The 22,366-nt window shown below is 35.3% G+C and overlaps 1 protein-coding gene across 5 annotated transcripts in view; it reads left to right on the forward strand.

The window, feature by feature from the left end:
* The window catches only part of HNF4G (hepatocyte nuclear factor 4 gamma), a 61,421-nt gene that overhangs the window by 33,005 nt on the left and 6,050 nt on the right, over positions 1-22,366 (forward strand). Inside the window, exons 2-4 of one of the 5 annotated variants that reach the window (XM_039332067.1) lie at positions 4,190-4,385; positions 11,775-11,946; positions 15,289-15,383. In XM_039332067.1, the coding sequence (XP_039188001.1) occupies positions 11,801-11,946; positions 15,289-15,383 (241 nt within the window). In that variant the 5' untranslated portion in view covers positions 4,190-4,385; positions 11,775-11,800. Of the gene's footprint in view, positions 1-4,189; positions 4,386-6,261; positions 6,910-8,377; positions 10,204-11,774; positions 11,947-15,288; positions 15,384-22,366 lie in introns of those variants that run through there. The other 4 variants (XR_005555305.1, XM_039332064.1, XM_039332068.1 and 1 more) reach the window with 4 other exon arrangements.

Raw genomic sequence — 22,366 nt, forward strand, 5'->3', positions numbered from 1 at the left:
AAGTTAAAATAGGAACATTTTCCTAATCACGGTGAAACAATCATATGTAGGGACCACTGTATTTTGTTTACATATTGGACTGAAACAGAGGGATATAGAAGTTCAGCAAACTGCAGGACAATGTAAAATAAGCTCATGTTAGAATTAAATTGAGCAATGTTCTTAAAAAAAATTGCAGATGAGTTATTTTAATATGGAATATATTTTTCAACCACAAAATTGATTCTTTGGACCAAAGGAATATAAACTAAGGTTTAATGTATTAGAGACGCCTACTTTCTATAACAAGTCAAGCTGCCAGTAAAATGTAGTTTCACAAGTAACTACATTTATGCTTTATGTGTATATATACATATACAGAGTTTACATTTCATTAGGAAGGACTAACAGTTTTTAAAATAAAGGACTGGTAAATTTTGAATCTTGTATTGCCTGCGTGGTGGAGGCAACTACATTTTCAAAGGTAAGCATCAGCTACTTTCTTTGTTAAAGAAAAAAAAATTCTACCTAAATGATAGTAGACTCATGGGATACCGAAGTTTGGAAGGAAATCAAAGAGTTGCTTCTTCCAGTGATTGACACTTGAAAGCAATGTACAGCAAAATCCACTTGTAAAGGATACTTTCTCACTTTGAATTTGAAGAGCTTTAGGATATCAAGATTTCATTGTGACCAAGAGTAATTTGCCATAAAATAACTAGTAGAATTTTCCATTCCTTAAGATTTAATTTTGGGGACTGAAACAATGGAGATAAAATATGATATGCCTTACTATATGAGTTTTAAGCTTAACACTATAGCAATCTTAGAGAAAGAGAAGGAGTGATTATTGACCTGGCAAAATGTTAAAGAGGGTGGGGGATAATTTTATTATGTAGATATTTAGATGTAAAAACTACATTTACATCTAAGATACATTGATTAGAATCACTTTTTGTTCTTCACATACTATATATCAGTAACTGGTGATGAAGTTCTCTAAATGTCAGATGCATCCAAAATAAGATATGTGACAAACATATATAAAAACTGAATATTAAAAGCCACATATTAAAAAAGGAACTAGTGAAAAAATAGTCTTTTATTAAGTTAAAGGCCAAAAATTATGGGAATTAAGAGAAATGCTTATGAACAAATATACAAATATTTCTATGGCTTCTATTAAATAAAATCAGAAACTGATGTAAAAAACAAGAATACACACTAAAGATTTTAAAAGAAAGAGAAATTGTCAAAAACTATTAAGGCAAAGTATATGTGGGAAGTGGAGGGATAACCAACTACCAATATATAATACCATTTGATTGCTTATTTCTTTAAGGCATTTTTGTTCTACCCTTCATCTAAAAATGCCCCCAGAACAATTTTAATCAAATTAATGAAATGGAGGCTTATTTACCCACAGGCTTATAAACCAAAAATATATGATATCAAATGGGAAAGGATGGAGACAGACCAGATAAGCAAGCACAGTCACTAGGTTTGTTAAATTATAAGTTAAATTGTAGCACTGTTTGTGCTATAATTCAGAGAAAAAAGAACCTGAAAAAACTGAATTTTTAGTGGGGCTGATGACAATGGCCTTGCTTTCCATTCCCGTGCTGCATGATTTCTGAGTGGCAGCTCTTTTAATTTCTGCCACATTTGGCAAAAATTTGGAGAAGATATCTCCCACAGACCTTTAAAGACAAGTTCATAAGAGAGGCTGTGATAGCTCAGGTATATTGACCCCAGTTGCACAGTGATTTATAGTTTATAAGCAGCATTGTGCATTGTGTTCATATATAGAACAATATGCAGTGGAATTGTTTTAACAAGGAATCGCAGGAGAGTAATCACTCCCAGCTATCAATCACACATTTTGAACCAACTGGGATTCTTTTCAAAGTCTGTTCTATTATTGAGCTTTTCACAGGACTCCAATGTGTCATTATAGTCAGACACAACAGAACAAGCACACAGAAGGCATAATAATTATATCTGTGCAAATGTATTTCTGACTAAGACAGCCAGTTGGGTGTAGCAGTTAAGGCACAAGCTAGAAAGTGAAAGACCATCAGTTCCATTCCCACTTTAGGCATGAAGCCAGCAGGATGAGCTTGGCTTTTCACTTACTCTCAGTCCTAAAAAAGAGGCAGTGTGGCAAAATCTTGCTAAGAAAATTGTAGGGATCGGTCCATGCAATCTCCAGGAATCAACATCCAGCTTGAAGGCAGCCCCCCCCCCCCCCCGTTTTTTGGACATAAGCCTAATATTAGCATCGATGTTCAAGGCTTTGTCTTCAAGTAGGGTATGACTCAATCCACTCAGTCTGATTTTCTTCCTGTATCTGACTTTGAATTAACCAGTGAGCCATTTAATTTTTTTTTCTACTGTCATCAAACATGGCTTTGGTTCAAAAACCTAGTATCTTCAGCCTTATCAGCTTGTGTTAAATACCATTAAAGATCTGAGAGACACCAGAGGCTGTGATTTTGAACTTTTTATCCACCACTTTCTGATATTATCTCTCAGAAAAGGACCAGAGCAACTACAAGCAGGTTCTCCCAAAAAATTAGAAGGATAATCCAGACAAACTATATTTTCTGTTATGACTTCTTTTCTCTTGTTTCCTATATGTTAAATCTTTCAAATTTGCTACTCTAGAAATATTGGAAATCATTGTAATCTAGAAATTACTATGTAGGAGAAAATTATTATACGGGACTACTCAGAAATAAATTATTGCTTTCAGTGAGGCTTTCTGGAATAGAAATAGGAAAAAAAAATCAGAGTTAGTAATAAGAAAAACTCAGTCTGAACATATACTGTAACTATATAAGTGATCTGCCAATGACTTAGACTATTCATGATATAGGAACTGACCTTTGATTAAGATAATTATTGGAATCAATTCAATCAGGTTTTAGTATACTTTCTGGAATGCCAACTCCAATCTGGATTTTTAGCATTGTGCTCCATAATTACACATGTAACTGTAATTATCACTGTAACAAGTGTCCTATCTTTCTTAGTGAAACTTTATTATGAAATGGTATGTTTCTCATGGATAAGATTTTTGTAAAACTTATCTAATCATCTATATAAAATGTTTATAATCAAGCACGAGTTTTGAATGACTGATTATTAATGAACAACTACTTACCTAACTATTCTTCAATCAGGAGGAAAGTGTTTCTTTGGCGTGGAGTGGCTAAGAATTGTCAGTTGCTGCTTAATTTGATTTTCTCAGATGGTATACAGAGAAATAACCTTGATTTTTATTAGTTTATTTTCTATTTTATATCTTGATCAATGTATATGATTAAATGTAATAAAACAGGATAATTAGCACACAATGACCTTTTATTCATAACGTTGGAATGCTTTCTGATAGCATTCTTATCAACCAACTAGTTGTTTAGATTCTTTTTTCAATACAAAACATTGTTAACTACTGTATATTTCTTCATTTTAAAGGTAGAATAATGCAGAATTTTTCCAAGAAAGGGCAGCTATTCTTGCAGTTTTTATTTTGTTGCAGTTAGAATTTTATATATTGTATTATTGTTATGCTGTACACATTTTTTCTCAACAAGTCCCAATTCCTTTTTTGGTGGCTGTGAAGAAGTATTACTGCATAATGTGATTAATTTGTGACATCACGGTTACTGATGTATGTGCATGAGTGTGCTTCTCTCTGTCTGTCTGTCTCTATTTCTGACTCTGTCTCTCTTTCTCTCCCACTTTCTGTTTGTGTTAGAAAAAGGAGTAAATTGGCCTGTAAATTGTACAGGTTTTGGAATTGAATTTCCAAACTTCCTACTTCTGAGAATTGCCAACCTACTATATTTTAAAGTTACCAGATTGGTAAAGGCTGATATTGATTAAACTATTTTTGACTGCACCAGAACTGAAAAGTACTGACAATCAAATAATTAATTTCATGAAATCATATAAAAAAGTCATTAGTTATTGGAAATGACTTAAAATTGCTAGTTCAGGATCCAGTGCACAATATTGGTCATACACCTAATCAGAGCAATGGCAGTGTGATGTGAAATTGGGAGAGACTCCTGTTTCTTCCCTGTTATAGTCAGATCTTCCTCTAGTGCCTCTGCAGTTCTCTGGCACTACTCTCCAATGGAAGGAGGCTGGACTCATTAGATTGTCCATACTAGCAACTAATTAACTCTATTGGATTTCACAGGAAATTTGTTCCTGAGGGTAATCAACTCAAAGGCCTGGTGGCTGTCTGGAATAACAGGACAGCTTGACTCTGGATGGGATTGCAGAATAGCTACCTCTTCTCTCTTGGGAATCCTTGGACTCGCCTTGATGAATGGCAGAATGGGGGAAATGAAATAGATGGAAAGATGCTCAGAACCTTGCAAGGATTATAAGAAGTGAGTTTAACCAAACACAAACCACAATTAAGGTCTACCTTGTGGCTGTAAGGGTATCAATATTTATCCACCTCAATACATCTTTGGATAGCTGTCCAGGAGGGGATAGTTCAGAGGTTTATCTACAAGGTGAGGAATATGCTAGGCATCTAATGGATGAAGTCAATCAGATTTACAGTAAGTTGGACTTTAATTTTGGAACAGGTCCTGTGAAAATGGCTGGGCCTTGGTCTGCTTTGATTAAACTGGAGAAAGTTTGATGCTGTTGGCCTGATGAAGTGGACAGTGTTCTTCAATTAGCTTTGTTTTAGATTCGTAACCCCTGTTTGTTGGCTAAGGGTTTCTGAGAGGCAACATGTGATTGGTCTTTGTAGTAGTGAATTCCTCTGACAGAGAGGAAATGATTTTGCTGCTTTTAAGGAGATGGTGGTTTCTCCCCTCTTGAAGAGGCTGTCACTGAATCTGACTATACTGGACAATTTTCATCTAGTTTCTAACCTTCCCCACAAATTATGGAGAAGTTGGTTGTACATCAGCTTCACCAAATTCTGGAAGAACCAGATTATTTGGACTAGGTTCAGTCAGGATTCAGGCCTGGGTATGGAACTGAGACAGCATTAATCACACTCTTGGATGACCTCTGGAGAGAGTCGAATGGAGGTGGTGCATCCATCCTTCCTCTTCTTCCCCCTCAACTGCTTTTGATACTGTCAATCATGGTATCTTTCTGCATTGGCTATCAGTATGCTTCTAGGTTCAATTCAAGACTGATAGTTAGCTTTACCCCCATAGCTTGGAGATAAACTACTTGTGAGACCTGCTTTCCCCAGTGATTTCTACGTATCCTATGAGATCCAGACTGAGAAGTGTGGTCTGGGTCCTGTCCTTTAGGAACAGTCATTTGGTGGGACCCAGAAGGAGATAATTTCTTTTTCATGATGCCAATCCTCTGGAACATAATTTTTATGAAGACCAGACTAGTGCAAACCCTGATGGCCTTTCAAAAGGCCTTGAAGATCTGGTTTTATCATCGTTACAGATGACTGAATATTCGGTGGGATGTTTTAAAATATTCTTAGAGGAGCAATTCCTATTTCTGAAAGAAGGTTTCTGAAGATCATTTCCTGTTATTAACGAGTAGTTTCCGCCCTCTCTTATCAATGCTGTCAAAAACGTTTCTTTTCATTTCCATGGTGAAGGAAGACAGGGAATTTACTTCTGAGGGAAAAGGATCTGGAAGGAATCTGACCAGTTTATAACAAGTTTATGATCAAGGAACTCCAAGCTAAGGATTATGCTAGCATTATTTAGCTAAGGAATATACTAAGAAGCACCCTGTCTGCCTTTCCTGCGTAGAGCAAGATAGTAATGAGTTTGTTAGTTCAGACCAGAATCATTCCAGTTCAAAATTGGGCAGGGATTTTTGTCCATAATCAAGCTTTTAGGTTAGGATGATTCCAGTACTCTTATTTAATAAATAGCTCATTCAATATTACATTTGATGAAATAAATGGACAAATGAAAGATTGAATAATATTTCTATGCTCACTGAATAGTTAATATGTGTTTGATTAACAACTTCAGATATCTGGAACTCTTTTTTTCCTTTGAACAAGGTTCAGATTACCATGTTAACTATTAATGAGATGCAACGAATCAGTTTTACAGCTCTTTAAGGTGACTGTATTCCACAGAAAGTACATTGCCAAGTAATGAATTGCTTTATTCTTTTCTGGGTGTTGTAATCTGTTGATAAATACTCACAGAACATGAAACTGGAATTCTGATTTCGGGCTCTAGTTGTTGATGCATAATGTAAGTGCATATTTGTAGAATGGGTGCACTAAAAACAAGCATACCCATTACTTTTTAAAGAAAATGTTAAAAGATCCTTTTTCTCCTAAGTTTTCTTGAGCAAATTAATTTTCCTTTTGAGAGGAAAAAAAACTCACACTCCTTTCCTTTGTCTTCTAGGTAAAACATAGAGTAACCATGGGAATAAAAGCCTATATAATACATCTCCATGCAAGTAGGACCCAGATATTTAAACCATTCACCTTTCTTGTGGTTGTATTGTGAAGTTGCTACTACGTATCAAAAATTCTTTGATCATAGGACTGATCAAAGGCTTATTCCCATGATTTTCCACGTTTTTGCATCTTACAAACTCTATGATAAACACAGCCTTATGTGGGTGTGTGTAAAAGTTTGTAAAGCTGTATAATAAAAAAGGGGAAAGCTAGAAGTAGAATAAGACATGCTGAATTAGTATCATAACTCCACCCATTGTGCTATATTGTGTAATGACAGTTAATATTTTGATTATCAGTCACGAGGCCAAGGGAAAACAAGTGTTGATGGCATTTTCTGTACTGGAGAAACAGACCATTTTCAGATTCATGTACAGTAATGAGAATCTCAGACCCAATTCTGAACATGGATATGGCAAATTACTCTGAAGTCTTAGATCCAAGTTATGCTAATTTAGAGTTTGAAACCATACAGGTGTTGTACAATGGCAATGGTGAGTTTGAATTATTGTATTTATGAATGGGTAAGGAAGTAAAGGAGATTGGATCAGCCAAATGTTTTACTTTTCATAATTCAGGTCAAGGTTTTAAAAAAGTGTTTTTTGTCAAAATCTTTTTTATTTAGATTTTGTTTTTTATTCATGAGTAAATGCTTACTAACAAATTAATACAACTTTGGTTGTTGAAAGGTTTGTAGGATATAACCTATCAATAAATCTTTCATTTGGTAAATTAATCCTATTTATATAATTGGTAAGACTTTTATACTTCAGCTTAAATTTTGTGAATTATATTAGATGAATAGGAGAGCTATGTAAGATATTAATGTATAATGAACCTTCTAGGAAATAAGAAAACAGATGTACAGTAAAATCAATTTATTGAAACAATGGGATAAATTTACTTATTATAGGCACCCAAAAACCCTACCAGTATAAGACATTTATCTCATGGATGGAGGCAACTCTTTCCTAGCATTAGAGACTTTTTCTGAAGATTTAGGTCTTTGCATAAGTGTTCAAAGTACGGTAATTTGAGCCTAGTCATTTTTGCCTTGAGTGAGAACTTTGAAGTGATTTAATGCTGTCCACAATATTCTCAAGTGTCTTCTCCAACCAGAAAATTAAAATATGCCAATACTCTTCCTAGCTTCTTTCTTCAAAGCCCAATTTTGTTCAATAGAATGTCATAGGGAATACCACTGCTTGCACGATTCCAATCACAGCTTTTTACAATCTTTTCCAAGGCCTTTACAGACTGCTCTGCCAAGTGCTAATTTATGGCTGATTTCTTGGTTGCTTGTTTGTGATAGTTGATTTTAAAAAGCAGAAGGTATTCCCCACTTTGAAATCTTCATTGCTAATTCTAAGGCTTGTTGTTCTACCTTTTGCCATTCGTTTGGTCTTCTTGTTTAATTTTAGTCCCATTTTTCACTTGCTCCTTAATTTTTATTAGCAGAATTTGCAGAATTTTTACCTAGCGAGGTAGTGTCATCAGCATAGTGCAGGTTATTGATGTTTCTTTTTCCAGTATTAAAATCATGCTCATCTTTCAATTCAGCTTCCTTCATTATATGTATAATTTGAACAACTGAAGAGAGAATATGCAGCTCTTGTCATGCTCCTTTGGCAACCTGAGCAAATCTGTTTCACTATGTTCTGTCCAAAATGTGGCTCCCTGACCTGTATATAAGTTTCCTATGATATTCTGGAATTGTCATTTTTCTGAGCATGCTCCACAGCTTATTCTTTTTCTAAGATCTCTTTGAAACTATTAAGATCCTTTTTTGAGGCTTTGATTTTTTTTCTTGGCTTTGGCTTCCCTTCTTGGCAATTTTATGGGTCTGATATTTAATTTGCTTTCTTCTCTTTATTCATTTATGGCAATGTCTTATGCAGGGCTTTTTTTGTCATAGAATGCCCAGAACGGAGTTCCGGCACCTTTTTTGGATGGAACCTTGTAGGGTAGGCAAGGCAGGTTGTATGACATGTGTGAGTTCCAGCACTTTTTTTATTTTATTTTTTTTTACAAAAAATCACTGGTCTTATGTCTTTTTAAATTCTCCTAATGACTTTTTATGCTTTATGTAGTCTGTTAATAACTTTTTAAAGTTAAATCCATAACTTCTGTAGTTCTCTATTAATGAAATTGAAGATTTCAGAACAATTCCTGATGTTCTCTTTAAAATATGGTAAGTATACGTTAAAGATCATATTGTGGAAATTGACTGGCTTTTGTCTTGAGCTTAACTTGGAACTTACACATGAGCAGTTCATGATCTGTTCCATGTCTTTGATGCTATAATTGATTCCCGCTCCTCCTTTTAGCAACAATACAGTCAATTTGATTTCCATGTACTACATCTGGTGATATCCATGTAGAAAGGCATATTTATGTTGTTTAGTTGTTGGCTATGTAGAAATCATTGGAGTGGCAGAAATTGTGAAGTCAGTCTCCTGTTCATTTTGGTTTCTTAAGCTATGCAATCCAACTACATTTTCCACTTTCGTGTTCCAACTTTGGTATTCTAGTCAACAATCACAAGCAGTACATCTTTGTTGAATGTTTGGTCAATTTAATACTGAAGTTGATCATTAACTTCCTCTTTTTCTGCATCGATGGTTGGAGCATTAGGAGCTTAAATTCGAATGATTGTAATATTAAAGGGTTGTCCACAAGTCTAATCAATATTATTCGTCCATTGATTGCTTTGTAGACAAGTAGTGTTCTTGCTATACCCTTTCTAAACATAAAAGCAACTATGTTTCTTCTTTGTTTTTCACGTCTTGAGCAATAAAGTGTGATTTTCTGATATCAGAAAATGTCTGATATCAATCTGTCTCAATTCACTGATGCCTAAGATATCAATTTGTAGTTGTTTCATTTCATCTTTCACTGTGTTGAGCATTCATGCTTCTTATGTTCCATGATCCTACTTGTAATTCTATCTATGCAGCTTCAACCTTTCTTTCCCCATATGCCACCATTAACAACTAGACATACTGAGGCTTTAATCTAGATACATCATAAATACCATTAGTACCCTGATGGATCCTTGTTTCTTCCTCAGTAGCATGTCAAGTGCCATTCAACTGAGATACCAACATCCGGCACCATATCATCAGTCATTTTATATTTTCCGTTCATATGGTTTTCTTGGTAAAATATAAGAATGGGTTACCATTACCTTCTCCCATGCAGTATAAGTTAATGCTTTTGCCATTGTCACTAAAGTGATCATCTGCCTCCAGCATCTTTCTATGTTGCTGTTGCCCAGGGTAGGTGGCTGCACACTTTTTCTGGACAGCTTGAATGACCTTTACACCTTGGGTGACCCTGCTGGGAATACATATTCTTGGCATACACACCCAATGTTCTTCATGCATTCCTCACATAAACATCCCCTCTACTATGATAAGGTAGCAGGACTTGGGGTGGTGGAATTAGTGGCTACTCTGAAAAGATATTCTTATGTCTGTTTAGAATGGATATATTTAACACTCTGTACAGTCATACCTCTAGACTGCCAATATGCAAACAAGTCATTAATCATGATAAATCTTGGCAATTAGTTGAGATAATTTCTTGCTATTTGATTAGGGTAACTTTTAACTTGAGTTAGACTTGAATTGTCAATGCCTAGATTTAGTTTTTCTTTCCAATGCAATGATGACTGAGTCAGATATAAAGCAGATTAGGCATATATGGCTGCAAGAAGAGACAGAAGAAAGAACAAATGTTTGGCTGAATTATTTTTTTATTCAGCAACGTTTATTTTTTCATACCAGGTTAGTTGGAACTTAAATAGTATTATTGCACTTTTTTAAAGGATAATTCTGTATTTCAAAATTAAGTAACAAAATGAAAACAGAGAGTTGACTTTTCATTATCATAATCAATAGTAACAGAGAAAATGTGTTGTGATTATTTTGATGGCTGCATGCATTTTACTTATTTCAATATTCCCATATTTCATATATATTTGACCTGCTAATTAACCAGTTGAGAGAAATTTAAAACAAGAGGTTGGAAAAGTGAACCAAATTGTGGGCAGATTTGGAGAAAAGCAACCCAAGCAATTTACTTTCCATTTATTTTAACAGTTTGATTATTTATAAATTATTATAAACTAAATTTAGTATAAGATCAACATAATGCCAATGTAAGTATTAATACTTACACTGGAAAAAGACAACAAAAGTTTGGAAAATGGGCATTGCAATATTTGGAGACAACAGAATAAAAAATAAACAACTTGAGAAAATACAAAATACAAAGACGTGCAAATAGAAATAGAATGCCTGTGGCAAAAGAAAGCAAAGTTAATACCAACAGTAATATGTGCCTTGGTTGTAATCCAAAAACATCTGCAGTAGTGTCCTAGACAAACCCAGTGTGTAATCTGGGGGTCCTCCTGAATTTACAATTCATGCTGCAGGAGCAAGAGGCACCTGTGGCCAGGAGAGTTTGCCACTTACTCCGTTTCCTGGATTGAGAAACTTTCCTTTCAATCTCTCATGCCCTGGTAATCTCCCAGATGGATTACTGCAATGCACTTTACATGGGGCTACTCTTGAACATATCTGGAAGCTGCACTGGTGCAGAATGCAACACTGCAAATGTTTGGAGTGTCTCTATGATGGCGCATTTAACACCTCTGCTTTGTGAGTTGCATTGGGTGCCAGTTTGCTTCCAGCTCCAATTCAAGGTGCTGGTTATCATCTTTAAAGCCCTCTGAGGACAAGGGGCCAGTATACTTGAGAAACCGGCTTGACCCAATTACATTTACCCACCAAGTCAAGCAAGCAAAGCAGGCTGCATATCCCATCAGTCAAGGAGTTTCAACTGGCGGGATCTAGGAGAAGGCTCTCTCAGCTGCTGCCCCGCCCTATGGAGCATGTTACTTCCAGAAGTGAGGTGAACCCCCACTCCTTTCCATTTTTAACAGAAGAGTATTAATACCTGGCTTTGCCAATTAGCATGAAGGTCTAAAAATATAATGTCCTGGGGATGGCTGGTGCCCTGAGCACACTCTTACTGCTTATTAACCTCCTAGTCTTTTTAATCTGATTTATCTTCATTTGTAGGTTTTGACTTGTTTTAACTGTATTTTTAAGCTAATATTTTATTCATTATTTATATAGTTTTATTATGCTGTTGTAAACTGCTGAACTACTAAGTTGAGATGGGTGACATAGAAATTTAATAAATTCAATAAATAAAATAAAATGAATGCCAAGAGCTAATTAAAGAGATGATCTGTAAAATCTTCAGGATGGTAACATTTAACATTTCTGTTTCTTCCCTAGTCAGTGCTCAACTTCTAATTATTCCTCCCTTTGTTCCTCCCCCTCCCCAGACAGTTGTTCAGCAGAACCTTTCAACATGAACAGTACTGACAATGTGATTGGTGGCATTTGTGCAATATGTGGGGACCGAGCAACTGGCAAGCATTATGGTGCCTCTAGTTGTGATGGATGCAAAGGTTTCTTCCGACGCAGCATACGAAAGAGCCATGTTTACAGCTGCAGGTAGGAGCAATATAACTGTTTAGGACTTCTTATTTCTTTGTGTTATATTGACATATTTCTATTCGACCTTTCCTCCAGATCCAGAATTGAGCATATGGTGAAAACAAAAGCAATATTTGAAGTTAGGGCACAATACACAGTTGTGTATAAAAGGTGCCAACCTCAGCCCCTGACATCTATAATTAAAAACATTTGAATTGGGAGCTCGTACAAAAAGAACATAAATTCTAATTTAAAGCCTGAAATTAAATTTGTCACTAAATTTGTCACTAAAAATTGTAAAGCCAAGAGAAGTCCTTTGGAGCCTTTGGGGAAAGCTTTCTAGAACTGTTCTGGCCTTTATTTATTTATTTATTTATTTATTTATTTATTTATTTATTTATGATACTTATATACCGCTTTAAGTGCAAGCACTCTCTAAGCTGTGTACACCAGTAAGCAATGTATATATATATATATATATATATATATATATATATATATATATATATATATATATACATTTACATTGCCCCCAACAATCTGGGTCCTCATTTTACCTACCTTGGAAGGATGGAAGGCTGAGTCAACCTTGAGCCGGTGAGATTTGAACTGCTGACCTGCTGAACACAGTCAGCTAAAGTGGCCTGCAGTGCTGCACTCTAACTGCTGCGCCACCTCGGCTCTTTATCCTGAAGTAATTCTAGAAAGTGGGTACAAAAACAATCGCATAGCTAGATATTCTATGCCATGACATATCTGATGACAGTATTTGGAGCATGCTACACACAAGGAACCAGAGCTACTCATAAATAGCTGAAGTAAACAATTTTATTGACTTCTCCCTATGTTACAAGAATCTCCTTAGATTTCTTGCCTTCCTGTGGGATGAGAAGTTAAGGATTCCAAATCTTGGATGAGGTCAAGCATTTGCCACTTGCAGCTATGCAATGTTTCCAAATTATGTCCTTGTTTGACTCTTCCTTCAAGCCTAGCTGGCGAGTTCCCAACAGAGAATGAATGGATAGTGTTGCATAGAACATGCAAAGATAAATCAGGTAATCCTATGATCTGAAGTGTTGAGTCTTTAAAGGACAAACTAGCACTTTGAACTAAGCCTCGAAATGTGCTGGTTGTCAAACAAGTTTGGACTATTGGTGTAATAAATGTTAATTTATTATATACATTTCCTGCTTTTCCATTGCAGAGACCGGCACAAGGACACCCCATATAAAGCACATTGCAGTAATTATCTCATGATAACCAAATCATAAATATCAAAGTCCAGTTTTTACAGAAAAGCCACAAGTGAAAAAGTAGTCAAAATTGGTAAAAGGCATTGCTAATAAGTGCACATTCAAAAGAAGTATTGATCTGAAGATCACTTTAAAGTTCATTTAGCAAAGCATAACATTGTCCAAGACACATTGTATGGATTGTGTTTGGTACTTACTGAACGATTTAAATGTGATTAAACTGGAAAAAAAAGATTAGCAAAGATCGTCATGGATGTATACCATAGATGATACATAAAATTTATGTCTTTAATTTGACACATAGATAGATATATTGAGACCCACAATAGCTGGAAATTGTGAGATTGGATTTTGGGCAAAAACAGATTGGGAAAGGCTGCCAGGTTAACATTAATATATTTAGCAAATGCTAGTTTTCCCCTTTTCTGAATTAGATATATGTTCTGTGAACTTTTGTCGCTACAGAGTATCCAAAATTCAAGATCAGGAGAATAGAAGACAAAGATCCTTGATTCCAATAAGATATATGCCTTAAATTAGCTTTACCCAATTTGTGAGTATTGAGATATGTGATCTTCAGTTCTCAACAGTAGCTATTCTGAGCTAGTGAATTCTGAAAAATGAAATCTAGAAGCCTGGAGTGGAGTGGAGAAAGCTTTCTTAAACACTTTGTGTGCTTGACTACATATTACCTAGTTAGTGTTGAAAAAGTCACTGATTCAGTGAAGTAGCATTAATTTCTGGCTTTTAATCTTTGCCGCATTCTATTTTTTTTAATGCAAGAGAAGTTTATAGATTAGCAGAGGAAATTTGAATTATCTTGTCTAACAGAAATTTATAATGTTAAACCCTATTCTGTTCATTCCCAAGTAACATCAAATGTAGATTTTGATCTTCAGTAATTACTCCTCTATCAGCTTTTACTACTTCTTGTTGCCTTACTGTGAGTCCCTGTTATTTTCATTTTTTCTCAAGTATGACTAGATTTGTGCTACAAAGTGCCCCCTGGCATTTTGTTTGATCTTTTTCTCCTTTTTTGAGAAGGTTGACTAGGATTGTTGCCGAGGTTAAACAGTACTCCCCCCTCCACTATTACTATTGTAGATTCAGGTCTTCTTTTCAAAATGTTTTGTTATCTTGAGATTCTGGCTCAAGCAATCAAAACTTGTACATGGTACTGTGGAAAATGGCAAGTCTTTTGCAAATATGTTTTTGGATTTCATTTATGGTGAATCAAGAATTACGTATGTGCCTATTTTCTTAAAACATAGTAGCTCATCTCTTTATACCACTCCTTGCTCAAACAATGCGCTAATGCTATTCAGTAGGCAAGGCCCAACTCACTCTCTCTGTAATCAGGATATCTTCCTGTCTCTTTTATTATTTAAAGAAACTGCATTGCTTTTCTCCATTGTTTTTACATGAGTTTTATAACATGAGTATGAAATAATTATGTAGGGACAGGCAGCCTCAGTGTGTTTCAGGCTGGAAATATTTCTTAATTCTGATGAAAGAGTCTCACTGACAGATTAATTCATTAATTTGCTTAAAAAGATATATTTATCAATTGCTATTAATAAAGATAAACAGATCTTTTCTGAACAAAGGCTGTATCTCTTGGATCCAGATGATGGTACACATAATATGGAGAGATGATGCTTTAATCTTTTGAATGACTATTTTATAGAAGCATCATTTTGACCACTTGGAAACTAACTGCTAAAGTAGATAAGCTTTTATTCTGATCTAACAGGACTCCTTTCTTTTATTTTTTGCTCCTGATCATATTCAACAACAGGAACAGATCAAAGGGAGACCAAAAGAGTTATCCTAAGCATTCGTGAAACCGAGAGCAGAATTTATATGCCTTGCTTTCAGCAGATGATGAATAACCTAATGGGATTTTACTTGCCCATCAAAAGGAATTATTCCTGTTAGAAGAATAGCAAAGACAAATGTTTCAAGTCTGATTAAAGAAAAAAGTACTGGTGAAGGTTAAGAGTCAAAGACATTGTTTTGACAGTGCCCATTAATTGTTTCACTTGTGCTAATCAGGATCCTCCTGTACTTGTACTCTAATATATTTACCCTTGATTCTGTTCAACAGATTTAGCCGGCAATGTATTGTTGATAAGGACAAGAGAAATCAGTGCAGATACTGTCGCTTAAAAAAGTGCTTTCGTGCTGGGATGAAGAAGGAAGGTAATTTAAAAAAAAGAAATTATCAGGAAACAAAATATGTAAGAATATGTACTAAATATCTTACCTTGAAAGGAGTTTTTTTTTAAAAAAAGAAGTTTAAATATATCTTGTATACATTGCATTGCTATGCAATTTTTGTTAAAATGCTAAAAATTGGTATGGTAATTTCAAACATATCTAAATACATATAGCCCAGTGCTATCATAAAAATGCAGTTCCCAAAGCTTTGTAAAAATAAGTAGTAGTGTGGTGGCATCTATTGTGATTAAATGCTGGATTTAGATAGGAGACTTGAATTAACAGAATCTCAGAAAATATCCTTTTAGAGCAGCGGTTCTCAACGTTTGTGTGACGGCGACCCCCCCGCCCTTATGCGCGGTGCGCATGCGCGCCCCCGGAGGCGCGCCGCCGCCCCCATGCGCGGCACCGCCCCGGAGGGGAGAAAATGGTGAATCGCCGCCTTTGGCGACCCCCAAAAAATGGTCGATCGACCCCAAATGGGGTCGCAACCCATAGGTTGAGAACCGCTGTTTTATATGGATTTTTAGATGGCATTTCATTTGGCCTAAGTTTTTCAGATATAAACTGAGAAAAGTAATGATAATGTATCAGAGATTTTATGAATTATGGTATATTATGGTATATTACTCTTATTTCCTTATAAAACACATTGGTTGTTAATACTTGCATAAATTATGCAAGAATGATTGATGGAACTAGATGTGAATATTAAAATAGTGCATTGAGAATCTTGCCATATCATAGATGGAAGAGAACTGTGTGGTTTGGTAATACTAATATTAAATATTTAGTGGTTTCTCTTTTTATTTTAGTACGTAGAATTCAAAGTAGGTTTATGTAGTTTAAGATCAAAATCTATGACCATAGTGTGGTCACTCGGGTCAGAGGCTTAGTCCTCAGGCTAATTATATTTCTGAGTATCTACTTATGTTTCCTCCTAAAAATGAATGGCTGAATGTATTTTGATGAGGAAAAGTACACAACAAGGTATTAAAGATACAAATACAACAAGGTATTTGTGGCTATGTAGAGACTGTAGTCTGAGTCTTCCTTTGACTCTGCCTCAAGTTCTGCCACTAATCTTACAGATGATGCTGTTAGTGTGCCAGGATCTTTAAAGGTTAAGCAAATCTATACATGATCTCTTGATCACCCTATAACTTTTGAAAAATAATAATGACTCCTTCTCTATTTTCACCTAATCTGCAAATATCTCTGTAGATTTTTAAAAAATTCTTCAGTTTTGATATTGAAGAACAATTTAGGTTTAACAATTCATTGCATCTGGAATGTCTCTTTTCTCCAAAAGACTTTTCTTAAAAGTAATTAAGAAAAGCCTCTGAAAGTGCAACTGGGAAGACTGACAGGCAGAAAGGCTATTTAATATCATCTGACACACTTATCCTTCTCACCAGATTGAGCAAATCATTAATTCATCTGCTTTACAGCCAATGGTAAAAATATTTCATTCAGTCATTCAACTTATAAGGCTACCTCACCCATACAGCAATTCTAGTGTATGAGGTCCTTGAGCTTTTTTCTCCCTTAATAGCAGAAGAAGCTAGAAGAGAAGTTTTGATCAACAAACAAGAGGAAACTGATTCCCAGTTGTAGCCATAGAGCCTGTTTTTCATTAAATAAAGAAACAAACAAAATTTTGGGGAAGGAAAAAAGAAATGACTATCCATGCCAGCTGCTCTTTGTATACAAGTCTAAAATTTAACCCCATTAGTAATTGAGTTGAGGAATATTTTGAATAAAGAGGAAGCATATACATTTGCATAATAAACAAACACAAATCCCATCTGTTCTGAATTCGGTTTAGAAAAGTTACATAGTGGTTTATTTCAAATCCAAATGAAATAGCAACGCCAAAGCCATTAGTAAAGTAAGAATAATAACATTTAAATTTCTTTTTCAATTGCCATTGACATATTCAAAATAAAAATGTTGTCAGCTCAGTTTCAGAATATTCATAGAAAACTGTTTAGTTTACTTCTCCTGAGATGGAGAATGAGAGGCAGTGAAAGACAGTAATACTTTATTGCTTAATTCCATATAGTGAATCTTATACTTGCTTTTTTTAAGATATAACTTCAAGGTCTTATACTGCCAGATACATATTCAAAATCACTTGCCAAATGCATCTCCTCCAGATATGTTGAATCTTCATTTCCATCATACCCAGCCAGCATACACATTGCTGAAACATCTGGGGAACACTGTGTTGTAGAAAGGCTGAAGTATAGGATTGCAATATTATTGTTTTCTTAAAGAAGAATTTCAGATTTGTATAAAAGAAAATACTGTGACTCTCTTCCAAATAGTCTCTTAACTCATTTTTGCAATTTTTATTGTTCATCAGGGTCTGATACTGTACAATGGCTATTTGAGATTTAATCATCCTAAAACTTCAGTTATAGAATGCTTTTGATGGTTTCTTGATATTCCCATGACTCTATTGTTCTTCATCTCTTCCTTCTTCACCTATCACAGTCTTCACTACCCTTCCTAGCTGAAGGTTAATTTGGAAACTTGTCTAGGATGTGATGTGAAGAATCATAGAAAACTGAAATAATTTAAGGGAGAAAGATTTACCTGGCCATGAAGAATTATATCAATGAACCTCTATGCTTATCTTTCATATTCTTCCCAGATTTTTATATTTTAACAGCACTTCATGCTACAATATGATTTCATCAAACACACACACACTCATACACACAATAACACTTTCAAGATGAATTATGTGCAAGCTAAGTATTTATTTCTGAGAAACTTTTCAGTTTTTTTAAAATTACTTTTTCTTCCCCACATAGCTTCTCTATTTAGCTTGGCAAATCAAAACAGGTGATGATCTCTCTGGTATAATTTTATATTTAAAGCTTTTAACTGAATTTTGTTGTTCAGATGCTGAGTTAAGGAATGAGAAAGGTAACATTTTTCCAGTTTAAAAAAAAACCTGGGACATCATTCTTGATTCATGTCTACATGATCATTTATCACTTAGTGTTTATCACTGTATGACATTTCTTATTATGACCTTAATAAAAGGCCCATCAGCGAATGTCCTTGGCTAAGAATCTTGTGTGTCTTCACCATAAAGTGTGTTCATTCTTCATATAAGCTGTGAATACTGTATAGTAAGCTGAACACATTTTTTTATTGAAGCATTGATGCTACTTATAACTTCTTGGATGCAGATTGCTTCACTAAAAATCGCAAATAGATAACTGGAAATACAATCTCTGCTCGCACAAAAAGTGATAAGGTTCTGTATGAACTAAAAAGATACATTGACTGGAACTAAGTCCTTGACATGCCCTTATGCATAAACCTTTTCGAAAGGGGAGGGAGGGAACCTTTTTTTATTCCTTTTAATGAACACCTTGCTGTAATTTCAAAATGGCGTTCTCTTTCTGTATACTTATATGATTGTTGTCTCAAAAGTGCTTTTTCAAAAGGCAACTGGACTGTTTTTTCTGGAGGAATAAGAACAAATCATTTTGTTTCTCATCCAAGAAACTTCATCAGTTGGTGGGAAGGGAGGGATGGAGGATAGATACTGACAATTGAGACAGGGTGGAGGGGGGATGGAAGGATAGGTTCTGACTGGATGGTGGTGGAGGAAATGAACCAATTGTATTTCTTGCAGACAACTGCTCCCTTTGCTCTTTTTCTGAGTTCATGCGGCCACTTGGGGGTTTATCTTTGCCTTCACAGTGTAATTGTTTGTGGAATTTTCTTGGCACTAGGCAAGAGCTGCATTGTAGACTAGAGGTAGGTGGTGTTTTATCTCTCCCCCTCTGTTGAGAGAGGGCTAACCTAAATGGCCTCTTTTACACCTTTTTCAAACTAATGACCCTCTGTATCCAAAATGTGGACTTTGCTATCTTCAAAAGAGTGACCTTTGTTTTTCAAATGCAGATTGACAGTTGAATCTTGTCCTGATAGGTTTGATCTCCTATGTTAAGGTGAGCAACTTTTTTACAATGAAAAGGAGGACACAAATAAATTGAAGAAAAAAATATTGTAAATAAAAGAAACATTTTATTCATTGCAACAATAATGCAGATAACTTGCATGTGCAAAGTTTGCCAGTCGGATGTTTTGGCACGCTCAGCAGCAATTCCTATTGGCTTTCGAAAGCCAATAGCGGGAGTAGCACAGCTCATGCAAAAGTTGAAAAAAAAAATAAAAAAAAGGTGCCAGAACGCCATTCTGAGCGTTCTATGAGAAAAAAAAAGCCCTGCAGATTAGTCTTCAAATATCAAAAAGGAGGACAGTAGGAGGACACTTTTCAAGGGAGGACAGAACTTACAAAAGGAGGACTGTCCTCCCTAAAGGAGGATGGTTGGCCACCTTACCTATGTTATGAAGTAGCAGTTTTGTTTTGCCAGTGTATAGATCTCCACATGTCTCACTGCATTGTATGGCATATATCACATTGCTTGGTTTTTGTCTGGGTGTTTTATCCTTGGGGTGGACAAGCTTCCTGAAATGCTATAATGGAATACAGAATTGCACATTGAAGGCCACAAAATAAAATGATCCCACAGGGGGAAAAAAAGTGAATGAAACTTATGCAAAGTCTTTATTCTCTTTGCTGTAAAGAATCTAAAATGTCTTCAGGAAAATGAATCTGATGGCCCGAGAACTGTAAAGGGGGGAAGGAATGGCCACCTTATCTGCTTTCTCTTAGGATAAATCCTGCATAATGTTGTAGATACTGAATTTAAATGTCTTAAAAATATTTTGAGAATATCTGGATTTCTTGAAGTATTACCATGCATTTCTTTGAATGCACATATCATATGTGTTTAGTTAAGCTAGTTTGGGAAATGGTGGAAAGATCTGTCTATCATAAATGGTAAAAGTGGAAAGATTACATTGTGCACTGTATAGGGAAAGTGTAATCTGTTTCTCAGACTTCTTTCAACTCTTGGCTTCCAATATGCTTTGTTCTACCCACAACAACCTAGGATTTCACAATAGTTTCTTGTAGTTATATATCACCTCCCTCCTTGATTCAAAAAAGTTAGCCAACATACTCTTGATATACTCAGAGATTTTTTAGTGGGGAATGGGAACATTTTAGTTTTCTTGTTCTTTATTACAGTATTTCTTTTCTCTGAAAAAAAATGGAATTTATGCTGCTATTTTTCTTTTGTTTGTGTGTGTGTATGTGTATATGTGTGCACACATGAGGTAGAACACTCTAGAAATACAGATATATTGTTCATGCATCTTGAGAGGTCACATAGAAGATGTATTTCAGCAAGTACAATTTGTCATCACAGAAAATTTGGTCTTCTGTGGCATTATTAAAGGTGAAACAGCCCTCTTTTGCTTGTGTCCAATAGTTCTATATTGGTTATGTAAGGGCCAGAATTCCTGTTGTTAAATGTTATAGTAGGCGGAAAAAGAATGTTTGCTGGCTATTTAATATTTCAGTCTATGTTTCAGTGTTCTATTATTTCCGTGCAAATATCTTGGAGCTTTTTGATAAAAAAATATTTACATGAGCCATTTAGACCTTTTTTTCAGGCTTTCAACATTAAACTTTGATAATAAACAGGGACCAAAATGAATGTATCAACATTATGATAGTCATACCAAAATAGCTTTAAAATTTGTAATTAAAAACTCTGAGAAATCTCCACCAGAGTAAATACTCTTAAATGTTGAAAACAAAAAGCTAGGTTAATCTTTTTGGAATTTAAAAAAAAAAAGGTAAAAGAGTTGTTGCTGACTATAGGGGGCAAAGCTCATCTGCGTTTCAAGGCCATTGAGCCTGCAGTTGTCTGAAGATATTTTCACATTCATGTGGCCAGCATGAAGTCATGGAGCACTGTTACCTTCCCACTGAAGTGGTACCTATTTATCTACTTACATTAAACATGCTTTCAAACTGCTAGGTGTGCAGGAGACGGGGCGAGGATGGGAACTCACTCTTTTGTGTGGTGCTGACTCTTTCCAGCTGACAAGCCCAGTGACTTAATTGCTGAGCCATCTTTTATTGGAATATAATTAGGTGCTACAACTAAATTATCTCATGTCCCAACAAGTATATTTCTGTTTGCAGACAGGCAGTATCAGGTATTCCTCAAAAACATGAATACAGATAAAAACAAATCCTGGGAAATGTCTCAGTTCCCCTGGGCCTCATGGCATTGGTAACATCTCTCTCTCTCTCTCTCTCTCTCTCTCTCTCTCTCTCTCTCTCTCTCTCTCTCTCTCTCTCTCTCTCTCTCTGTGTGTGTGTGTTTAAAAAATTGCTTTATAAGTGCAGAAATGTGTTTCTATGGTTCTCCTCAACAATTCAAAGTGCTGAGACAGAAAGTGTAAAAAGTATTGTGTGGTGAAGAATTTTTTTTCCCCAGCTTGAAAAGTGTGGATAGAAAATATTTAAACCTATTGTGTAGGAGAAAATGATCAACTCTAATGCACAAGTATTGGAAGTTTAAATGACTCTATATAAACCGTGATATAGTTGACTGCCTCCCCAACAAATTTTACAAGTAATTTGCTTCCTTGTATATTACAGTCTTCTGAAATCCCTCTTTTGGGATGACATAATTACCTTAAAATAGGATTTTTAAAAATCATCCCTCCAATCAAGTCTGTTAACCAGTTGATTAATTAAAAGGGAGTAATTGTTAATTCTAGCACTAATGCAATGTTCAATCACTGTGCCTTTCATTTCTTCATCAACGTATTTGTCAACTTATTTCAATTTTCTCTAAATCAGTATGTTTATCCTGTCTTATGAATCATCAGCCACTAAGACAAATTAGCTTTCATTTGTGCCTTTCTGTGTATGTCACCTCAGGCGTGTGTGTGTGTGTGTGTGTGTGTGTGTGTGTGCGTGCGTGCGTGCATGCATGCATGCATGCATGCCTCTTAATCTTCTAGCAACTATATGGACAGTTTTCTTGGCATGCACACATATACAGAGGCAC

This window comes from Crotalus tigris, unplaced genomic scaffold (assembly GCF_016545835.1).
Source record: "Crotalus tigris isolate CLP2741 ecotype Arizona unplaced genomic scaffold, ASM1654583v1 scf7180000024445.887990, whole genome shotgun sequence".
In the NCBI taxonomy this organism is placed as follows: Eukaryota; Metazoa; Chordata; class Lepidosauria; order Squamata; family Viperidae; genus Crotalus; species Crotalus tigris.